Source organism: Bactrocera oleae, chromosome 5, assembly GCF_042242935.1.
Source record: "Bactrocera oleae isolate idBacOlea1 chromosome 5, idBacOlea1, whole genome shotgun sequence".
Classification (NCBI taxonomy): Eukaryota; Metazoa; Arthropoda; class Insecta; order Diptera; family Tephritidae; genus Bactrocera; species Bactrocera oleae.
In genome coordinates this window covers 2076802-2099275 of record NC_091539.1, presented here as the reverse complement: position 1 = coordinate 2099275, position 22474 = coordinate 2076802, and the positions used below count along the sequence as shown (strand labels likewise).

The following is a 22474-nucleotide window of genomic DNA, read 5'->3' as shown; positions in this document are numbered from 1 at the left end:
TAAAATAGCAATATGGGTATCAAACGAAAGGTAATTGCAGTACCATTCTTCTTAAAATATTTTCATGCAGGGTTGCCAGCATTTTGCCTGGTTATCAAACGAAGACCTACAAGACTTTCAATATGAACATATTTTAAGGCAGGGTTTCCATCACTTCATCTGTTAAAATTAAGGAAAGTTCAAATATTAAAATAAATATGATATGGTAAATAATTGTATTGAATTTTTATTTTATAACTTTTAAGTACAGTATTGCCATATTATTTATGCACTTTATAAAAGATTAAGGATGTACTGGGAGTATGGAAAAAACAGCAGCTTTTAAGAACATTGTAAAAAATATTTAAAATAATTTCCTATAAATTAATACGCAAATTCAAGTATCGTTTTTTCATCTTAATTAAAACGTTTTATTTAAAATATGAAATTACATTTTGATAATCGTTTACTTTGAAACTTTTAATTCACTTTTTGGTAATTACGTGTATACATACATATTTATGTAAATTTGTTTACTTTTAACTTTTATATTAATCGGTAGTTACATATATTACATGGCTAGAAAATTTACAACAAGTTCCTAAGCGATATTACATTAGTACTTAGATGTGTATGCTTGTGTGTTTTTGTTTGTGTTTGTTTTGGTTTTTGTTTTTGTTATTGTTTTAATATGTGTACATGCATTAGTTCCCAACTCAACTGGATTCATTCAAGAAATTCGTTAGTTCCGAGTATTTTTTACCAAACTCGTTTGTGTGCACTCCCTGTTTCATTCCCGCTGCCTCTTCCCATCTACTATTTTCTTCCTTCTTCTTCCACTTAATATCTAATACCTATTTCATGGATTAGTTCAATTCTTTACGCGTTGTGTTGGGCAACATCAAGCACATGAGACCGCCGCCTATCAACAGGATGGCCACAATAAACGTCGGCGCCGGGCAATATTGATCCAAAAGTGTGGCAATCACAATGTTACCAATGATGCCACCCATACGCGCCGCCACCATCGATATGGCCACACCGGTGGCGCGCAAATGTGTCGGGAACACCTCGGTGATGAGACAGTCCAAGGCCGCATTGGCCGCCGATATGGCACCGCTAAATATAGCCGTCACAATCAAGTTCTGTGTAGAGTTGAAGACGAAGTACATGGCAGCCGAGCACACACCAGCCGTCATGGTGCCGAAGATGAGGAAGAATTTGCGACCCAACAAGTCCATGCCCAAAATGGCAATCAAGTTGGCTGGCAGCGCCGATGCCAGTGAAATCAGCGACTCCTGGAAAACGCTTTGCGGTATATGCGCTGAACAGGTGCCCGTCTCCTTCTCACCCTGACCGACGACATATGCGGTCACTGTGCAGACACCAGCACGTTCGCCGGGGTGATCGCGACTGTATTCCTCGAAGCGATTGAAGAGCTCGGGGAACCACATCATCAGACCGTAGTAACCGATGTGAAAGGTGAAATTGATGATGATCGAGACGAGCGTGAATTTCAGTATGGGCGAGGTGAACAGCTGTTTACTGTGCTCGGCCATGCTCGACATCATTTTACTGTACTTGCCCTTGACGCCAGCCTGATTTTCCTTAATCTCAGCCAACAATTTCTCATCGATGTCCAATTCGGCAACGGGATATTGCTCGGCCGGTCGGCGGGTGTTCGTCACGAAAATGCCACGGAAGATGGCCATCGCCTTTTCCTGTTTGCCCTTGGTTAGTAGGAATTTCGGCGATTCGGGCAGATAGAAGAGTAGAAAAGCGACAACGAATGATGGCAGGGCACACACCATCAAGAAGATACGCCAGGAATTGTATGTAATTAAATCTGTTTTGAAGCCGATGCTGCTGGGGATGATCAACCATGCCAGGCCGGCAACAAAGAGATTACCAAAAGTCCAGAAGGCAGCCATGAAACTCAACATGGAGCCACGTTTCGATTTCGGCTGGAATTCGGCGAAGTACGACCAAATGACCGGACCGCTGCCGCCGAGACTGCAAAGTGGAAAATGAGATGCAATAATTAGCAATGCGCACATTTAGCCAAGGTGAGTTCAAAAAATGAGCGAAAATTTAGTGAAATGTTTTTTTGTTGTTTTGAAACGAATGTTTGTTGCAGAGTTGCAAGCGAGCACGATAATTTTCTAAAATATGAGTAATGAGGATGAAATTATAGTTATTTGTGTTTGGGTGGCGGCAAAGAACAGGCATTTTTTAAGTATGGAAATGGAAGGCAAACTTTTGAAGCCTAAAACCATAACCTAAAAATATTGATTTTCGAAAAGTTATGAAAAAAATATTGAATAGTTTTTTTTTTTAATATTGCCGAAAACACGCTAGAAATTACAAACCAATAACAAGGAATTTTAAAAATATTTGGAAAAAAATTTGAAAAAATTAAAAAAAAAATTTTATGCGTTCATTCACGCACCGCTGCACAGCTGTTAAAAAATAATAAAAATTTTCAATTTAAAAACACCGTTAATGACGCTGTGGCAACTTGCAGTGATTCATTTTAAGTAATGACAAAGCAACGTCTCAAAAAAACTGCCGATTTGCTGCATTAATCACTTGTTTGTTGTTGCTTTAAGCACTGGATTTTGAAAATTAACACTTCACAGCGTTTAGGCCGTGTGATTTACATGTTGGCGCACGCGCCATACGCAGCAGCCACTGTGTTTGCCGTAGCAACGAACTGCCACGGCGACACGGCGTATGAGCAACATTCTTCACACACACACAGCGAACGAGCGCAAACAAAACAAAACAAAAAAAAACGAAATGCATTTTGCTCACACGCAAATCGGCAGTTATAAATTGACTTTCAAATATTTTCTATATTTAATTTGTATAAGTAATTGCCGCCATAAATATTAATAAGCGAATGTGCAACTGTGTGTGTATAAATATACACTCGTTATTAATGCGATTTGTTCGTTCGCGCAAAATGCACATTATAAAAGCGTCGATTTGATGATGATTTCAAAATGTTGTTTACGAGTTAATTTCCCATTGAGCGCTTTCAAAATTTTTCCCCTTTGTGTAAATAAACAAATAACATTCTTGCGGCAAGTGTGTGCGTGTGTGTGTGTGTGTGCTGTTATAGCACATTAACACCTCGCGAATACGGTGAAAATTACAACAAAAAAATTTTAAAATTCATTATGTGCGAAAATTCAAACATACACGCTTGTATATATATATATATATGTGTATATATATATATATATGTATATATTTGCAATTCCGACTCAGTGTGTGTGCATTGCAAAGGGCAAAGAAATTGTTGTGCCGGCGATTTGACTCAGCTTAGTGTGTGTTGCTGATGAGTTGTTATCGATGTTTTTTGTATGTGTGTATGCATGTATGTATTGATTAAGTTTACTATAATTTCTTATTTTTATGTATAAGTTATGTGTGTTTGTGTACTTACGCCGCGCCGTTGAGAAAGCGAAACAGCATAAACCATTCGTAGGTTTGCGAAAATGACGATGCAACAATACAAAAGCCATTCATGAAGGAGATCACAATGAGCACCTTCTTACGTCCCACCGCATCGGCGATGCTGCCCCAGAAATAGGCGCCCACCATCATGCCAATGAAAATGATCGAATTGAGCCAACCCTTGGAGCTCGTATTCAAATCCAAATCACATTCTGCTGATGGTAAAATGAACGACATGGATATGACGTCCATTTCCTCGCTGGTGCTCACCAGACCGCAAATGGCCAGTAGGATATAGTGGAATTTGCCATAGCCGCATAGCTCGATGGCCTGCTCGAAACCGGCCCGTACGCCAGTGGAGCGGCGACCATCGGCGCCAGAGCCTCCGCCATTGCTGCCGCCACCGTTGCCGCCGTGTATGGCGACGCCGTTGGTAACTTCAATGACGGCCGCGCTACCCTTTTCTACGTCATGCTTGTCAACGCCAGCGCTGCTTATGTCCGTCTCGTAACCCTTGTTGACTGCTGCAAATTGGTATTCGGGATCTTTGCCGCCACTGCCCAATGAATAGGGCTGTAGAATGGAACGATTGTCGATCGAGTTGTTTCTGCTGCTATTGTAGTTTGGTTGGATGCCAGCCTCTACATTATAGGCTGAAAGCGCGTAAAGGGCGGGAGAGAGAGAAATATGTAGTGTGTTGAAGTGGCAAGGAAATATACAATTTCTAAATATTTCTCATAAATAATTGTTGTAATAAATTCTAATAGCTGATGCGCGCAGGAAAATGTGACAATTTTAAGAATTTTTAATTGAGAAAGTTTTTAGCAAAAATAAAAAATAATGAAAATATAAAATAATCCGATATCGGAAGACTATATGATATAGCTGACATACAAACTGTTTGAGCGAAATCAAGTGTTTATATGGAAAACTTTTTTTTTTTGATAAGATATCTTCACGAAATTCGCCATGGATTATTGTTCAAGGCAACGCTATAATCTCCAAACAAATAGTTGCGATCGGACTACTATAGCATATAGCTGCCATACAAACTGTTTGAGCGAAATCAAGTCTTTGTATGGAAAACTTTTTTATTTGATAAGATATCTTTTTGTAATTTGGCATAAATTATTGCATAAGGCAATGATTGAATCACCGCAGATATTGTTCAGATCGGACCTTTATAGCATATAGCTGCCATACAAATCTAATTAAAATTTCTCGACTCTGATCGAACAAAATCAAGTTTAAGTTAAATCTTTTTACACCCTTTATGCTATAAAAAATGCAGCTGTGAGCAATATTAAGACTACGCTGCAGCTGAAGTTAACCTTTATTCTGGTTTATATACTTACATACTTGTATGTATGTATATAGTATCAACGAAAACAAAATGATTCACAGCCTGTTTTTGGTAGAAATTGCTACAAAAATGTGTTGTCAGGCAGCAAATGAATCATTTAAAAGTGAACTTGTTATGCATATGCTAGACATTTACATATACATATATATATATATGTATGTATGTATGTGCACGCTTGTTAATCAGTGGTAATTTTAACTACTGGCGTATATGAGTAGCTGACCTTGATGCCGCATTCAATTAGATAGTCTTGATTAATACATGATTGAAAACATTGTAGGTCGGGATTATGCATATATCTATATATATACATATATGTAAAGCTGCAGACAAGCATATATATGTACATATATGTTATATAGTAGGCTTGCGTTCAATTTCTTAATATTGATTGTTTGCATTAACTTTAAAAGCCGCAATGAAATGCGCTTCACTGCTATCACACCTAAAATGACGTAAGATGTTGCCATATTATGCAAATTTTTCTTTTATTTTTTTTGGTGGGGTTTTTTTTTTGTTAATAAAAATTTTACGATTATGACAAAATTATTACTTTTCGAGGTGTGAAAATTTTGTGATTTTTAGAAAATGTGTGCCATGAATGCTGTAAGCGCATAGGCATTTTGTTGTTTATTATCACGAAAACACAAACAACAACCACATTGTATTATGTATATGTTATATATAAATATTTAAAAGCACAGACTTCATTATCAGCAAAAGCTACTGCTAACATACTACCAGCAAGTCGCAGTTTGCTCACTGTCTGCTGAGCGTGTCACTCACGTTTATAATTAAACTGAACATTTTCGTAATAAGCTTGCTGCACCGCAATAGCTATTGTATTAAAGGGCGTCTATACTAAATTGTCGTAATTGATAATTTCAAAAGCACCTTTTGCATACTTACAATCACTTTTATTCTTAATCGAATCACCTTCTACCATTCTATGAGTTCGGTTTTTTGTTGGCTTTTCTCTCGCTTGAATCGAGACGAATAAAATTAAATAAAGAAAATTGAGAAAGTGAAATGAATCACTTAAAAAATCGTTGGTTTTGGTTTGCGGTGTTTTTTCAAACTTTCCGTTATGCGCTGCTGCAACTATTTATTTACGAACTGTAAAAAATAGTCGATGGAATTTCCTTAGTATTGAAGTTGGTTTGAAATTTATCGGTCTGTAAAGAAAAAAACAAAGAATATGGAATATGTTAGAAAGCAGAAAATTTAATGCAGAATTTTTGTAAAAAAATATAACTTTTATTAAAACTAAAATTTATTATTTAGCAAAATTTGTGGAATTTTTGTAAAAATATAATATATAACTTTTATTAAAACTAAAATTTATTTTTTTAGCAAAGTTTTTTCTTGGAAAAAAGGTTTTGTAAATAAATATTACTATTATTTATTAATTTATTTTTTTTAACAAATTTTTTTTCTTGAAAAGAAAATATTACTCTTATAAAAACTAAAATTTATTTTTTTAGCAACATTTGATTCTCTGAAAAAAAAGGTTTTGCAATAAATATTTCTTTTATTAAAACTAAAATTTATTTTTTTTAGCAAAATTTGCAGAATTTTTATAAAAAAAATATTACTTTTATTAAAACTAAAATTTATTTTTTTGAGCAAAATTTTATCCTTTGAAAAAAAAAAGGTTTTGTAAATAAATATTACTTTTATTAAAACTAAAATTTATTTTTTTAGCAAAATTTGCAGAATTTTTGTAAATAAATATTACTTTTACTAAAACTAAAATTTATTGTTTTAGCAAATTTTTTTTAAATATTACTTATATTAAAACTAAAATTAATTTTTTTTACCAAAATTTTTTTTTTGGAAAAAAACAGTTTTGCATTAATTTTTCGTGAAAAAAAAATTTTTGAATGAAAAAAAATAACCGGTACATTTAAAATATATACATATTTATTTAATATATTTTTTTTTAAACTTGTGTTGTGCTGCGCGCTACACTGCTGTTATTTGCTTTAAATATACGGAGCAAAGAGATCAGGCTTTGTTTTTATTGATTATTATATTAACCAGCTTGGGTGCGAGACAAACGCGTTATCAGCGAGGTTCAACAACACCCAACAGCGCAAATGTGGCTTAGCATGTGTGCATGTGTGCGTGTGTAACTTCAGTGACAGCAGCTGATGCTAGAGCTTGTATTTTTTTTTTTTGTATAAATATACAAATATATGCGTGCAAATATTAACTTTATTATTTTATATATTTACACACAATAGTTCTATATATTGAAATGCAGACTTAGAACGCGCTAAATAGCCGATAACACATGTACACACATGCAAACATATGTACGCGTACTACTTATAAATGTAGGCTCCACGGCATGCTGTGTTTAGCAAGATCAGCTGTGAAATGTAAATATCGCACGTTTGTTTGTTTGTAGCGCGAAAGTATGTCAATGCATTGCTGTTGTATAATTGAAAAATATTATATATAAAATATTATAAAAGCAATGCTTGCATGCAGCTGGCGCTTGATAAATCTTATTTTCTTTTCACACAACTGGCTTATCAAAAGCAGAAAAAGAAAAGGCAGCTAAAGCGAAAAACAACACCGCATAACCTTAGCAGTGCGTGACATTTAACAACTAATTGAAAGTATGTGTTTTTGTTTTGTACACATAAGACCTATTTATGATTACTTGCATTTTCAGCTGCTTTAAAAATTCCTTAAATATTTTTGTTTGCTCAAAGCCATTTTATTTCTGTGTATACTGTGTAAGTAAGGTACTTGAAACTGGCGTTTGCGTTTATTGTTGCGGCGACAATAAGGGTTATAAATCAACACGCCAGCATTATATAAATGTGCGTTATATCAGAAAATTACCCAATGAGTACCCACACTTACTCATGTCACATAGCCACTTTAAGGTATTCATTTATACCTTTCGCATTTATTATTGCCAACACTTTAAATTCGAGTAGTGTGTACTCATAATTGACTATACAAAATGTATTTGCTAATTGGCATGTAAATACAACTTAATCTTCATATACCTATACGCTACTTGTATGTATATGTATACATATATGTATAAATATATGGTCCGTTTTAGAATTTGACGTTATCAAAATTCGGAAAGGCGTCTGAATTGCTTGCTAATTAATTGGAGTTGCTGCCAAACAATACTTTGTAGCACCAATATCTTCAGCTGCAAATGACGTTTTTACAACACCAGTACAAGCACTTAGGTATGTACTTGTGCACGTGCAAATTGGTCATCAAAAAGCGCGGCTGAGTTGTTCGAGCTATGAAGAAATTGAGAATGACTTGACTTGACCAACAAACCTATTTGAAAATAATCGCTATATTATATATATTTATACCCTGAAGTTTGCCACGAAGTTTGTAACAGCCAGAAGAAAACTTTGTAGAACCCATATACATATGTATATATATGATCAGGGTGCGAACTGGATCAATTTATGCGAACAAGTCTCATTTGTCAGGAAGGTGCTCATTTGTCGTAACAGCCGTTATCGGATCACTATAGCATATAGCTGTCATACAAACTGATCGTTCAAAATCACGTTTATGTATGAAAAACTTTTTTATTTAATTATTAAGCGAATGCTACAAGCTACAAAGCACTGTTTATACGCTTTTATGCTATAAGAATTACAACTGTGTAGGGTATTATAGCTACGATGCAGCCGAAGTTAACATTTTTTCTTGTTTTATATTAATTTTAGAGTACAACGCTTCTGTATGACTGTTTGGTGTATAACGCAAGTGCATAGTTAAGTATGTATATTATTTTATCAATAAGTGTGTCTAAGTTGTTGTTTGCTGATGAAGTAGTTTATTTTCTTTCAAGTCGTTAGTTTATCGCAACTATGCCTTATTTAGTCGCGTATTTATATTTCTCTGCATATATGTACTTATGTATATGCCATAAATCTTACTACTACGAAAAAATCAAGTGCTTAAGCAAATCAATTCAATTTCTTGCAAAAATTAGATGAAAAGCATGTGCTATGTAGAAGCATTGCTTCAGGCTTTGTTTTGACTTGGCAAAGTAGTTAAACAGCGCACACAAACAAACAAAAAGGTGTATGCTACATTTTCTTTAACTGCAAAATAACACATGCAACTTTCGTACAATTCAATTGCACAAGAATTTTTAGAACATGATTTTACTTGTTTTATAGTTATGCCCGTTATGCATTAACCGTTCCATTTGAATTCTGCTTTTGCATTGCCGCTGCTGCGTGCTTGCTGTCAACTTGCATGAGTGCAAGGTGAAATAAATATTCACAAATTTCAGCGGCACAGGGTGTTATGCTTTCGAATGCGCTGTTTACGCATTTGAATTCGTGGTATATTTAGATTGTTGTTTGCATAAAATAATACTACTAGGAAACAAATATCACACACTTATTTGTCAATACAAATGTTTTAACTAATTTTTAGTTGTTTGCAACTTTAAGCCAACTATGGCAAAAAGAAAATGCAGCAATAAAAAACGTCATTGATGAATGAGGAAATCGATCAGTTTGTTATTTATGTCTGTATTATTTTAATATGTTAAAATGCAATATGCAAATTTACCTACATACATATTACGTAAGTTAGTATGCACAAGTGCTAGCAATAAATTGAGGCTTGCACTGCGTTCTATTTAAGTGCTATGGCGCAAGTGTTGCTTTATGCCGAAAGCTGGCAAATATAATATTTTCAATACAATTGTTATTGTATTTGCTGCTAGTGCTGTATCACTTTGTCTACTATTTTGATAGAAATTGCCATTTTACACTGGTTTCATCATCTCTTGCCGCCAATATCTTGCGCAATCTTGCATTAAATAATGTAGTAAATATTTGCAATCAACTGGCATCAATTCTAACTTTAGCAATAAATACGAATGTCAACAAATAACACTTAAAATGCCTAAAGCAAAATGCACTGCCCGCTATTGGCGCAAAAAATGCGACAAATGTAACAGAAACAATAGCAAATTGCTTTTTATTTTGAAATATTAATACAGCAAGTAATCATCATAAAAATAGCGACAAAACAAAAGTATTTAGTTGCAACCAACAAGTTCCTGTTCTCCTTCATTTGGACTTCGACTTTGACTTGGCTTGCGCCAATGCGCAAATCGGAAAACAAAAGTGCAAGATTGAAACAAATACAACAACTAACATGCTGTTACGTGCACATTGTTGCAGTTTGCTTTAGTGGCGCTAATCGCTTGCCCAAATAATTGGCGTTTGCAAAATCAGGTTCAATGACAATACCGCCAGGTGAGCGCCGTAACGCGAGAATTGCGCTTTCTAGTGTGTGAATATGTGTGTGTGTGCATATAAAGTGCAGTTAGCAATAACAACAATTGTGCAGTTTATTTGCCTTACAAAACTTGTTTCGCCTAAATTCACCACTTTATACTGTTCACAAAGCAGAAAACAACAAAAATACTGCAAGTCTCATTAGAAATTCCTTAAGTTAATGTCTGTTTTATTAGCGCTTATAAATGACAATAATTACTTCTGTTGTGCTAAATAGCATATCGCATAGTTACAAATAGATCATTTGCTTGTAACGAGTGTGCTATGAGGACATTTATAAATTTTGCGAATCATAATCATTGAAATATGAAAATATAACTCTGCGGCTGCTTATTCTTATTTTAGCAATTATTTATAATGAATTTGGCTTGCGTGTGCTAAATAATAAATAATGAGTAAAAATTCTGACAAAATATGTGAGTGAAAACGCGCAGAAAAGGATTTTTTTAATGCGTGAAAACTATGTGACTTCCATATTAAAAATGTGAATTCGCAAGAAATTTTATTTATATAATTTTCGTGCTACCTTTGTGGTTTTACAGTGTATGCGACCGCAAAAATATAATTCATACGAAAGTTTCTACTTCACATTAAAATTTCGTTTAGACAAGAGCTCAGAATACCAAGACAAAGAAGCTTCAATTGTGGTTTGCGTCATTTTTAGTTTCCAAAAGTAGAACTGCATAATAATTGGCTTTTAGAGAAAATCACATTCCAATTCATCAATCAAACTTGTGTAGTTTTTATTTTAAATGAGACAAGGTCTCGTACTAAACGCTGTGACAAATTTTTTTAAGGCATACAAATCTTGCCATGAGCAGAGTCTTATGTCACTGCGCCTTCTCTATGTAATAACATTCTTTGCTGTAAGCTTAATAATCTGGTTACTTTGGTGGAGAAACTTTGCAAATTGGCATGGCGGCAGGCATATTAGTAGAAAATCATTTTCACAAAATATTATTATGAATATACTAAACATGAAACATTTTTTTGTGTTTCCAGAAATACATATGCATTTATGAAATTTATTAAAATTAGGAATATATTCATTAAAAAAATAATTTCTTTGAAAAAAAATGTTTTCGAGTTATATTTTTATTTATGTAAAGCATTATTTTTTTGTATAAAAAAATTTCTTTGAATGTATAATATGAATTGAAAAGGCATTTTTGTGAAAGAAAATGTTGCCGATATACGAGTACACATTTGTCTTCTAGGTTATGTATTACAAATTTTGGTATTTTCTTCAAATCAAAATTTGCGCTCAACATAAACGTTTTTAAATGCTTTTTAATTATAATTGCAGACAATATTAATGATTTCTATAAAAACTACACTACATTTTCTACTGTACACCCTCCCGCCACTTTGTTATTTTTAACTTTTGTTTATTGTTTGACACTGCGGCGCACAGCAATTCATTGGTCACGTTTCGTTTGTGATTATTTGCTAAATAATTTCACATTTATGCACGTTTGTGAGTGATTTTCATCAATTTACCTTTCGTTTGCGCTTGTTTATTGAAATTATTATGACGCTTATTTGCCGCTCCTTCAATTTGTAGCTCTTTATTGTGAGTATTTGTTGTATTTTCTTTCAATAAAATAGAGTCAAACTGTAGTTTGTTTAGTTTTTATAACGGATTTTGTCAAGAACAACTTCGCTGGTTGTCGAACAAAATGTGAAAAGCTATCGTTATGTGAACGAATTTTTATACTTCTTAGTTCTACGTGTAGTCTTTGTAAAATCACAATACAATTGCACTTTGTTGTTGTTATAATTGCTACTGTGGTATTTGCTTGACGAAAACATGAAGTTTTCAAACACTTTACACACACAACACTGAACCAGCTATTGCAATACGCACGCGCATTCGAGCCGAGCTATTTGAAAAGGCGTTTGATACGAAACTTGTATTGTGTTCCTTTTGATATTTTCGCTTTACAAATGCAAACGCTTATGTTTTTGCTACTAACAAGTCGCGTTCGAGCACAAAATTGTCGCTGCGCGCAGCGTGTTTATAACAATTCGCTAATAATTGCAAATGTAAAGAACGTCGTGGAGAAACTGTGTTTACTTCTTAACTTTTTATTTTTCTTATTTGATTTATTTGACGTACCGTATTAAGTGGACCGATCGACCGCTGCTGTGGGCGCTTGCAATGTTGCGTTGATAAGCGTCGAAAGCGCTATACTACACTTGTATCGGCGACAGTTGCTTAAATATTAGCGGCGAAACAAGTGCGATGCGTGTTTCGACGGTGGCTGGCCGAATCTCAAGCTATGTACGCTGGTTGCAGGGCAGTGTGTGCCTCTGTGTGTGTGTGTGCGTGTGTGTATGGGGAGCGACGACGAATGAAAATGAAACATGTGTAGTGCCAAAGCGCAGTTACTTTTTCAGCTCACGCACACATAGACATGCGCCCACTGAGCAATCGGCGTGGCACTCGAAACGGATCGTAGCGCCGAAACGAAATGGAAATTTCAACAGCGAACTCGTAATGCGAGTGCTGAGCGAGCGTTCGCCAGGATGAAGGGTGAGTGAGGATGCTGAGCGTTTATTGATTAATTGCGGATCGGTTAATTGAGCAAACAAAGTATGAACAAAAGCAATAAAACTTACAAACAACAACAAAAAATAACAAATGTCAAACTGTGCCGAAGTTTGTTTTAGAACATTGTTAGCACACGAAGTCGTTAAATTGCAGCGCAGCAGCAATAAGCGAGCGCATAAAAGCTACAACTAAACGCACGGCTTGTATTTGTAGCAACGTTTTTTTTGCAATTTTCTTATGTGTGTGTTTGAGACCAAGTATCCAAATGCCGTGGTGGGGCATATACTATGCATGTAGCTTAAGTAAGAAGTAATGCACGATTGTGCTTTCACGCCTATGATTGGCGCAGTGGCGAGGAAGCGACAAATAGCAGTGTGGCACGTGCCGCTGATGATCGCGCTCTAATAACGCCCAGTGTTGGCACAGCATCGAACAAAGCGCATAAAAAAGTGATAGTACATTTGCCAGTAATTAATAAATAGTTCAAGCCTAGAATATACACTGGTGAATGTCATTGGAAGTGACATAGGTTATGACGATAAGCGCACAGAGTGCTACACATGCCACAAATTGATTTTGTGTGAAATATTAATTGAATTTTAATATGGTAATTTTATGCACTAATTTGTGGTTATTAAAGTACTTAATAATAACGCAATTACATATTTGTATAACAAATATGCACATGCATAGTGTGTTTTTATTGAGAACTAACGTATTTGCTAGAGGGGTAGCTGTCAAACCAGCTGTGCAAGTAGACATACATATGTATATGACATTTATGTTTAGAATATTATTATCGTAAAAGAAAAATATATTTAACAATAAATAACATTTTGTATAACAAACATGCGCATGCATAGCGTGTTTTTTGAGTGCTATCGAATTTGCTACAGTTATTGTTAGTTCGCACAATCCAAAATATTATTTCAATAATTTTGCTTGCTTTTTATGCGGAAAAATTTCTAAACTTAAAATAAACACCTTTTAATTGCATGCTAATGCTGCCGCCTAAGCCATTCTTCAGCCACATTGTGTGCAAATCAATTGGAGAAAATTGTTGACTCGCGTTTTGCGCAGGTAGTAAGAGATACGTGTTGAATTAAAAACAACTGTGTGTGATAAATAAATTATACTTTCATAGGCAAACAAAGTTAAGAGTTGAACAGAGTTGAACAGAGTTAAAATAAATAATGCTGCTGACGTCTTTTAATTATGGTATTTAATTTGAATAATGAAATGTTTTGTTTGCAAGATATGTAGCTGCGCATTAAAAGCTGCTACTGGCAAGCAAAATAATAACACTTGTGTAGGCTGTATAAACAATGTACAATCATGAATAAAGCAAGGTGGTTAGCATAATTTAAATTATACGCACTAAATTATCTTACGACTTTTGTTACATTTTTGCAAACGTTACTTTGATTTCTGCATACCCAGCAGAGCGTTTATGCAGCAAAAATTTAGAATGTAAAATAAATTAAAATGTATGTAGAATTTTCGTTTGAAAATTAGATTGCTTTTGTGCTATTAAGCTAAAATAAAGTGAAAAACTAAATATTTCATATAAAAAAATACTATGTGTTTGAGACATGGAAGCAAAAGTTTACAACAAATTTCTTAAAAAAACAAAATTTAGCAAAAGTTAAAAATAAAAAAACCACAAACTTGCTTACATTAATTTTTCACATAAATTTTGAGCTTATTTCAAAAAGTTGTAAATACATAAGTTGTAGCTCTTTTTATTAACTATAACTCTAACTTTTTGCCATAGCAGTACTAGTCTCGACAGAAATCTAGATAAATACGTTTTAAAGCTTTAAAAATTCCACCAACTTTCTCTTTCCAACCTCAGATCGCACGTAAATTATTTTTCCATTCATTTTTGTTATGTTAGCTTCCTTTTACCATGTGTTTCTTCCTACTATGGTGTTAAACATTTGTTGCTATTTTCTTTGCAATTTGCAAAGGCTTTAGCACTGGCTTGACTGCTAGCAAATTGGCATATTTTAAATATTTTGTGTTATATTTAAAGTTTCTTTTTCAAATTAAAACAGCAGTTAAGTCTTTACAAGCAAACAGCGTTGATAAAAAATAAGTTATTACACGCGATTACTCGCGTTCTTGCTGTTGATTGCTTTTTTTGGCGTCACAGCCAATTTAATGCCCCCAAACCACATAATCATTGACAAAAAATTTCAAGCATGTGCACAAAGCAATTGGAAAAAGTTTGCGCTTTATGATTTTTCTGTAATTATTTGCTCTAAAATTAGTGCTACTAATATATTATATTATAATAAATATATTATGTCGCTATTTTTGGTTATTGTTTGACGTTATGCTTTGCTTCCCTGCCGCAACGCAAACAAATGGCCAAGCAATCAGGCAACCACTCACGTTTGCGCCGTTATCGCTTGACCGAATTGCATGTAAATAATGGAAATGTGATGGCTGGCTGTCAACTTCAGACAGTTTGCGAAAGGTTGACATTATTGTTTTGTTCAATTTCATTGCATGAATTATTTTGTGTAACGTTTTGGTACAAAGTGTAAAGTCTAAATTATAATTATTATTATTCAGACTTGAATAGCAGGCCTTAGGTTAATATCACGAGAAAAATAGTTTTGTATGGAAATGTAAACAATAGTTACAAATTGAAGAGCCAAACAATAACAATAAATAATTTATGTTAAATTTTGTATGCAAAATATCTATAGTAATAAAGAAAAATAATAGTCAAACAATAGCAATAAACAACAATAATAAATAATTTATGTTAAATTATGTATGCAAAATCAATTATGCATATTAATATGCTTGAGCAACTGCAAATTGCAACATTTTATTTATAAGACTTCACAAATTCACGCCTTTCTTTCTACAATGTGCATTGTTTAAGACTTGCGGAAATATTATTAATGAGTTAATCGTACGCATAAATTTTGTGACAGAATTTGCTGTCACACAGACTTACATACATATATATATATATACATACAAACGCATTTAATTAATTATTTTTATATGCAAATTTAATGTGAAATTCAATTAAAGAAATTATGCTACATTCAATATAATTTTATTTTTATACACCTTACGCAAGTAAAGGGGCAAATGCAGCTTGTAAACCTGTCAAGCTGCCAGCTGTGTTACACTATAGTGGAGAAATGCGCATTCTTTATATTTTTTTTATATTTTGCAAATTACACCCATTAAAGAACACTGAATTACTACTGGAAAGTTTTAAATACATTAATTATTTTAAGTTTTAGTATAAAAAAGTGGTCACGCAGGCATATTTGGCTCTGTGACTTCAGTGACATCTGTAAATAGCCTACACGGCGTATGAGCAAAATGTTTGCACCAACTGCGCATATTCGGCTAGTTAATTCAAGAACTTTGCAGTTTGCTGCGGCAAATTTGCTTAATGAATGGTTTTAAATTTTGTTACTTAAAAAATTTCTTTATTAAAATGTGTAAAATTTAAAGAAAAAATTTTGAAAATTTGTAAAAATTAAAGAAAACATTTTTAAAATTATTAAAAATAAAAGAAAATAATGTAGAAAACTTGAAAACAATAAAAAAAAATTGAAAATTTGTAAAAATTAAAAAAAAAATTACAATGCCAACTGCGCTTATTCAGTTTGTTATTCAAGTTTGCAGGACTGCATCTGCAAATAGCCTACACGGCGTATGAGCAAAATGTTTGGACCAACTTTTAAAAGTTAAATCAACTTAATTATTGGTTTTGAATTTTTAAAAAAAATCGCTTTTGAAAATTTATATAATATAAAGAAAAAATTTCAAATATTGTAAAAATAAAACAAAATAATGTTGAAAAGTAAAAACAAAAATTTTAAAAGTTTTTTTTGGGTAAAATTTTAAAAATTTAAAAACTTTCAAAAACTTTTAAAATTAAAGAAAAGTTTTGAAAATTTGTAAGAATTAAAAAAACAATTGAAATTTTTTTTTTGAAAAGTAAAGCAAATTTTTTATAGGTTTGTAAATATTAATAAAAAAATTAAATATTTTAAAGTTTGTTAAGTTTTTTTTTTTTAAATAATTTTGGCGTTAATTTGTACAATTTTTGTTTCAGTCAAATAATACTTAATACATGAGCATTTCGTTATTTGAGATGACAATGTAAACGCTAACTACGCTCTTTTACATTGTCAGCCACACTTTAAGCTCATTTGGCTCGCGCAAATGCGACTCACGGAATCGGCAGCGCCACCCTAAAGCGCAGTTATGCAGTAATAAGTACATATAATTATATTTTTATTTGCATTATTAATAACTGAAATGTTTACCGAAAATTGTGTATGTAGTATTTGCATATGTACATTTGTATGCATGTGACTGTTTTGTGCATTTTCATGACTTGCAAAAAACTTAATATTTGTCCCTGTCAGCGTATAAAAATAGCAACAGGTGCACTGCAATTCGCTGCTTTGCAACCTCACTTATACAAACATGTTAAAACGCAAGGTTTACATTTTGTTGTTGAGTTATTAAGTCAATAAATGACTTTACGCGAATGTTCCTTTTAAATTTTTTTACTTTTAAGGGCTTTGAAGGCTTTGAGGGCTGAGTAATTGCAACAGCAAGTAACTTTAAAGAGTTTATATTTTTACTAATTTATTTTTTACTACTGTCTCTTTGAAAATTGTAGAATTTCGGCACTGAAATGACTTTGCAATCGATAAATTCTTCGATAAATGTGGTATGGAAAAACACAGGCGCTTCTCAAGCAAAAAAAAATATTTTGTAATATTTTTATTGTTGTACAACTTGACAATGTCAACAGTTAAGAAGAAAAAAAGAGCAGGCCTTTACAAAATAATGAATTACAACAGCTGCTGTGCGACAGTCAAAGTCATATAAGTGAAACAAATGAAGTTGGTGCGATAAAAAATTAAGCAGGTGCAAATATGACAAAAAAAAAAAGTTATAAGACCCAAAGCAAGCAAACGCATTACTACATACAAATATATAAACATGTAAATATATTATTTACTTTAAACTTAGAAAACACCAGCACAAAAAGCAGCAAATATCACAAATTTTTGGTTATTCCCCTTTGGGTAAATAATTAGCTCTGTTTGGGGTGACTCTATTGCTAAAAAGTGCCGGTTTTTGTTGCTAATTTTTACATATAACGCGATAACTGTATTCACAGAATGCAGGCTGTGAAATTGTGTTTATTAAATAGCAATTGTTTATGAAATTTGCTACTACCGCTCGCTGCAAGAATTGCATATTGCTTAACAAATTAAATTGAGATTCGCGTATGAAAATGAGTAAAAGAGAAATAAATGTTGATTAAGAACCACATAATTTGCATAATATTTGGCTAGCGCTACTGCTACACTAGCGCGTACTGAATTAAAAAAAAAATTCAATTAATGCACTAACGTATTGCGTATGCATAAAATATAAAAATAATATGCAAACATATATAAATACATATTTTTAGAAATTTTATAAAACTTGTGCTTTCGTTTTTGTTGATATAAAACTCACATTTTTGTTTCCTTTCATTAAAAAGCCCTTAGGCATATTCCTCAATTAAAACTAACATACAAAATAAATGAAAACAAGAAAAAATGTTGACTTCGACTGCATCGAAGCAATAATACCCTTTACAGTTGCATTTTTTAAAACATCAAAAGGTATAAAAGATCTTTGGCTTGATTTTGTTCGATTAGAATCAAGAAATTTTAATTCGATTTGTATGGCAGCTATATGCTATATTGGTTCGATCTGAACAATTTATTTGCAGATTGTAGCGCTGCTTTGTACTATAATCCATGCCTAATTTCGTGAAGATATCGCGTCAAATGAAAAAGTTTTCTACACAAGCCCTTTATTTTGATCGATCAGTTTGTATGACAGCTATATGACAAAGTGGTTCGATCTGAACAATTTCTTCGGAAATTATACAGTTGTCTTGGACAATAATTTATGCCAAATTTCGTGAAAATATCTTGTCAAATAAAAAAGTTTTCCATACAAGCGCTGTACTCCGAACGCTCAGTTTGCATGGCAGTTATATGCTATAGTGCTGCGATAACGGTGTTTACGAAAAATAAACAGCTTTTTGGGAGTGAAAAGGATGTGTGCAAAATTTTAAATTGATATCTCAAAAACTGAGTGATCACTTGTTCAGTGTATAAAAAGGACCATTCATTGCTCATTACATAATACTACGCAGCTGTTTTTATTACGAAAAATCAATCGCGTTTGAGCTTAAAACTTTGCAAATCGTTAAACTCCCCACTTGTATTCTGCATAAGAATTAAATATTATTTTTATTACTTTCCAAATATATACACACATACAAATGCATTTTTATATACATACATATGTGTGCACGTGTGTTTGTGCCGTATTTAAATGCATATTATTTCCGTTTCCAAGTACTTCTTAAAATGCAAATACGCGTTTTTAACCGCCACCACGCCTCTTTCACAGCTACCACAAAATTTGTGAACACACACGCACACACGTGTTGAAGAAAATAATTAATAATGCATATGGAAAAGTTTTTGCAGCAAATTAGCATACAAACAATCGAAGCACTTAAAAAAACGTGTTGCTTGTTATTATTATATTCTTGGGCAGCATTGTAAACACATGCGAAAGGAAGTGCATGCGTGCGCGTGTATGTGTGTGGAATGTCAACACGCGGTGCAATTAAAATGCCAAACAATTAAACAGTATTTTTGTTAAAATATTAAAAAAGGCGTGTTTTAGTGTATTTGAAATGTAATATTACACATTTATATATATATATATATATATACTATTATATATACTATACAATATATACTATATAGATATGTGCATGTGTGTGTAAGGTTGTATTTACAATGCATTAGCAGCACTTAGTGCGTAGTAATTTTTGGAAATTTCTGCGCTTACTCATGCTGGCACATTGCGTTCTTCGCTTGGTCGACAATTGCGTGCTTGTTACCTTTATTGTTGTGCCAGCGATGTGCTTGAGGTGTAGATGCCAGCAGCAATAATGCGCTATTTGCCAAAATTGTTTAACAAGGTAAATGTCAGGGTGGTCGGCGCGGTGTGTTTTATTTTTTCACCTTCCTTTACATACTTATAAACATACATATAAATTTGTATGTGCAGAAATATGTGAAAAAACGCAATAGCACAAGAAGTCACTTTTTAGTTTGGAGTACGATGATTTTTTAAGTATAAATATAATTAAGTATAAAAAATGATAATACGATGTCAGTTTCGTGTGTGTGAACTTCGTGTTTTTTCGCCAGAGTGCAGTTGTTATTATTTTGGTGATTTCTAATATGTATATACATATGTACATATGTATGTATATTACACTAAAATGAAAATTGTGAAAAAATTATCAAACTTTGTACGATATTACGGCAAAGTTGCAGGCAATGAAAATATCTACAAATTTTGTGTTAATATTTTTTTTACATAACCTCAAAATGTATGTGTAAAATTAAAATAAACAAGCTTCGAGTTTTTTTATTTTTATCTCTTACAACAAAAATTTTCATTCACGAAGTTTGGTGTAGTGTTCCAAACACACTGTCATTTTTTTGGTTTAAAATATTTATTTTTTCACCTTAATTTGACTTAAATCGGTGAAGGTTAATAATTTACCGCGAAATTTCTTGCGTTAAAATAACTGATTTTGTTTTTTTATGTAGGCGGTCTTTTACTTTGTTGAAATCTCTACTTGTTGATGGTATAAAATTATTAAAAAATTAAAATAAATAAAAAATAAAAAGTTATATAATTTTTGTTATTTTTGAAGCAAGAATTACATGCTTGAAATGTGTTTAAATAAATTAGTTATTTACAAAAAAAGAAATGTAAGTTATAAAATTTTAGCTATCAAATGAAATTTTTTGAGAGATTTCAAAAAAAAATATACAAAGGCATTTTTTGTCGATATTATTCAGTGGTGTTGTAGAATCTAATTGTTGTCCGTAACAAAATTGAAATCGATAAAAAAATGTAGTAGCTGTTATGAATTCAGATATTACTGGTTTGACGTACGAAACAGAAATTGTATCGGTTTTGGGTGTCACGCATACCAATTTTATCGGCTTTATTATCAGTAACAAAGCAAGTAGATAGTCGCTGACAGATTTGAAATTTAAGTTAAGAAATTAATTTATATTATTGCCCTGGTGCCCTCTGAGCTTTTAATATCTACCTTTTAATATTCTCGTTGCTTTATTTTTTCAATAAAATACCATAAAAGCTAAAATAGCGTAACTTATTGAAAAACTTTAATAGAATTGCTTCCAAATTTATTCATATGCAAGTTTGTCATATTAGTAAACAGCTGATTCGCATATTGGTTTTGCGTATGTTCCAATCAGATTCTGTGACACCATTGAACAACTGAATTGGTTTGCAATTCTGACAACTACGCAAATCTGTCTTGGATTCCACAACAAGACTGATTAACTAGTATCAGAGAATGTTGATGAATTTTTATATTCCTTTTTTATTAAATGATATTTTAATTCTATTTTCATATTATTTCCCTCATTATTTATATTTTCTTTCGGAAGTCAATTACTTTCATTTTTATTATTTCAATTTTTGTTTATGCGCATATCAAAGAAAAATAAAACATTATATACCATAAATACATAAAATATTTACATAAAATTAAAAAAAAAATTAAAGTGAATATTGCGTAGAAATTTAGTAATTTTTTTTACATATCGGTCCTTAGGGAGACTACTTAAAATTCAGCGCTAAAATTTCAATTAAAAAAAACAAAAAATTTATTAAGTATATTTCACGCAACAAAGTGTGGTGATATCGTGCTTTTATCAGCATTTAACGTAATCCAATGATGTTTGTACAGCCGATATTATTATATAGCATTTAATGCTTAACTCACACCTTCACTTAACTGTTTTGTAAAAAAAATTGCGTGGTCACATGATGTATTACAATTCTTGTTATGTTAATTTTATTGTATATTCATACAACAATATTGCCTTTTAGCGCTAAGTCAAAGGAGTTTAATATATCCAGCCAAGCTGAGCAAAAGCTTTGCCATTTCAGACCTCTTTAGATCCGTCTACACGCTAACACAGGATAAAAATAACTCAAAATCATCGCTTACTAACCGTTAATTGTTTTTGTAATGTTGCTGTTCACTATATTTGTTGTTGTTGATCGTCACTTTCGCAAACCCACGAAATAGTTAATGCTGTAATGCTGCCGCAAAACTCCAAGCTGATATAAACACTATTCAGTCACAGGTAATGTGAAAGTAAATTTTGGTAGTACAAGGGTTAATGAGCTCTTAACGGCTCTAAAAACCGTTTGACAATGAGTACTGAACAATGGCAAAGCGGGCTTATATTTCAAAAATTCTCACACAGCAAACAGGTAGAACGAGATAGGATCAGCTAGCTAGCTAGCTAGCTGCGTATATATGTATGTGTGTGTGTATGTAACTGTTGGCAGTGATGTATGATTAATCTGGCGTTGCGCATTGTTGTTGTTGCTGCGCTACTGATAAGTCAATTTAAAGAAGCTGTAAGTAATGCTTATCACTAGAAATAAAAGAAGCACAAAAACAAGCAACAACAACAATATGAGCAAACAACATTGAAGTAGATGGTAGTAGTGGGAAGTGGGTGGCGATGTGCTGCTTTGTATGTATGTATGTCTACCGACGAAAATATTAACTGCAAAGCACAAAGGCATAACTATTTAATACGATTTAGCAGTGATTAGTGAATAGTTACATATTTACTAGTTTATATATGACATATA

At 32.6% G+C, this 22474-nt stretch overlaps 1 protein-coding gene across 2 annotated transcripts; it reads right to left on the bottom strand.

The window, feature by feature from the left end:
• Positions 1-381: 381 nt before the first annotated feature.
• LOC106624843 (synaptic vesicle glycoprotein 2C) lies at positions 382-22038 on the bottom strand. Of its 2 annotated transcripts, none has more exons than XM_036359469.2 (4): positions 21820-22038; positions 5714-5979; positions 3431-4094; positions 382-1992 (listed from the first exon to the last, which is right to left on the bottom strand). In XM_036359469.2, the coding sequence occupies exons 2-4, from the start codon at positions 5748-5750 to the stop codon at positions 846-848; spliced, it is 1848 nt and encodes a 615-aa protein (XP_036215362.1). In that variant the 5' UTR covers positions 5751-5979; positions 21820-22038; the 3' UTR covers positions 382-845. The 2 variants fall into 2 exon arrangements, with proteins under 2 accessions (XP_036215362.1, XP_036215363.1); XM_036359470.2 differs by lacking the exon at positions 21820-22038 and adding an exon at positions 11623-11647.
• Between the last annotated feature and the right edge of the window lie 436 nt (positions 22039-22474).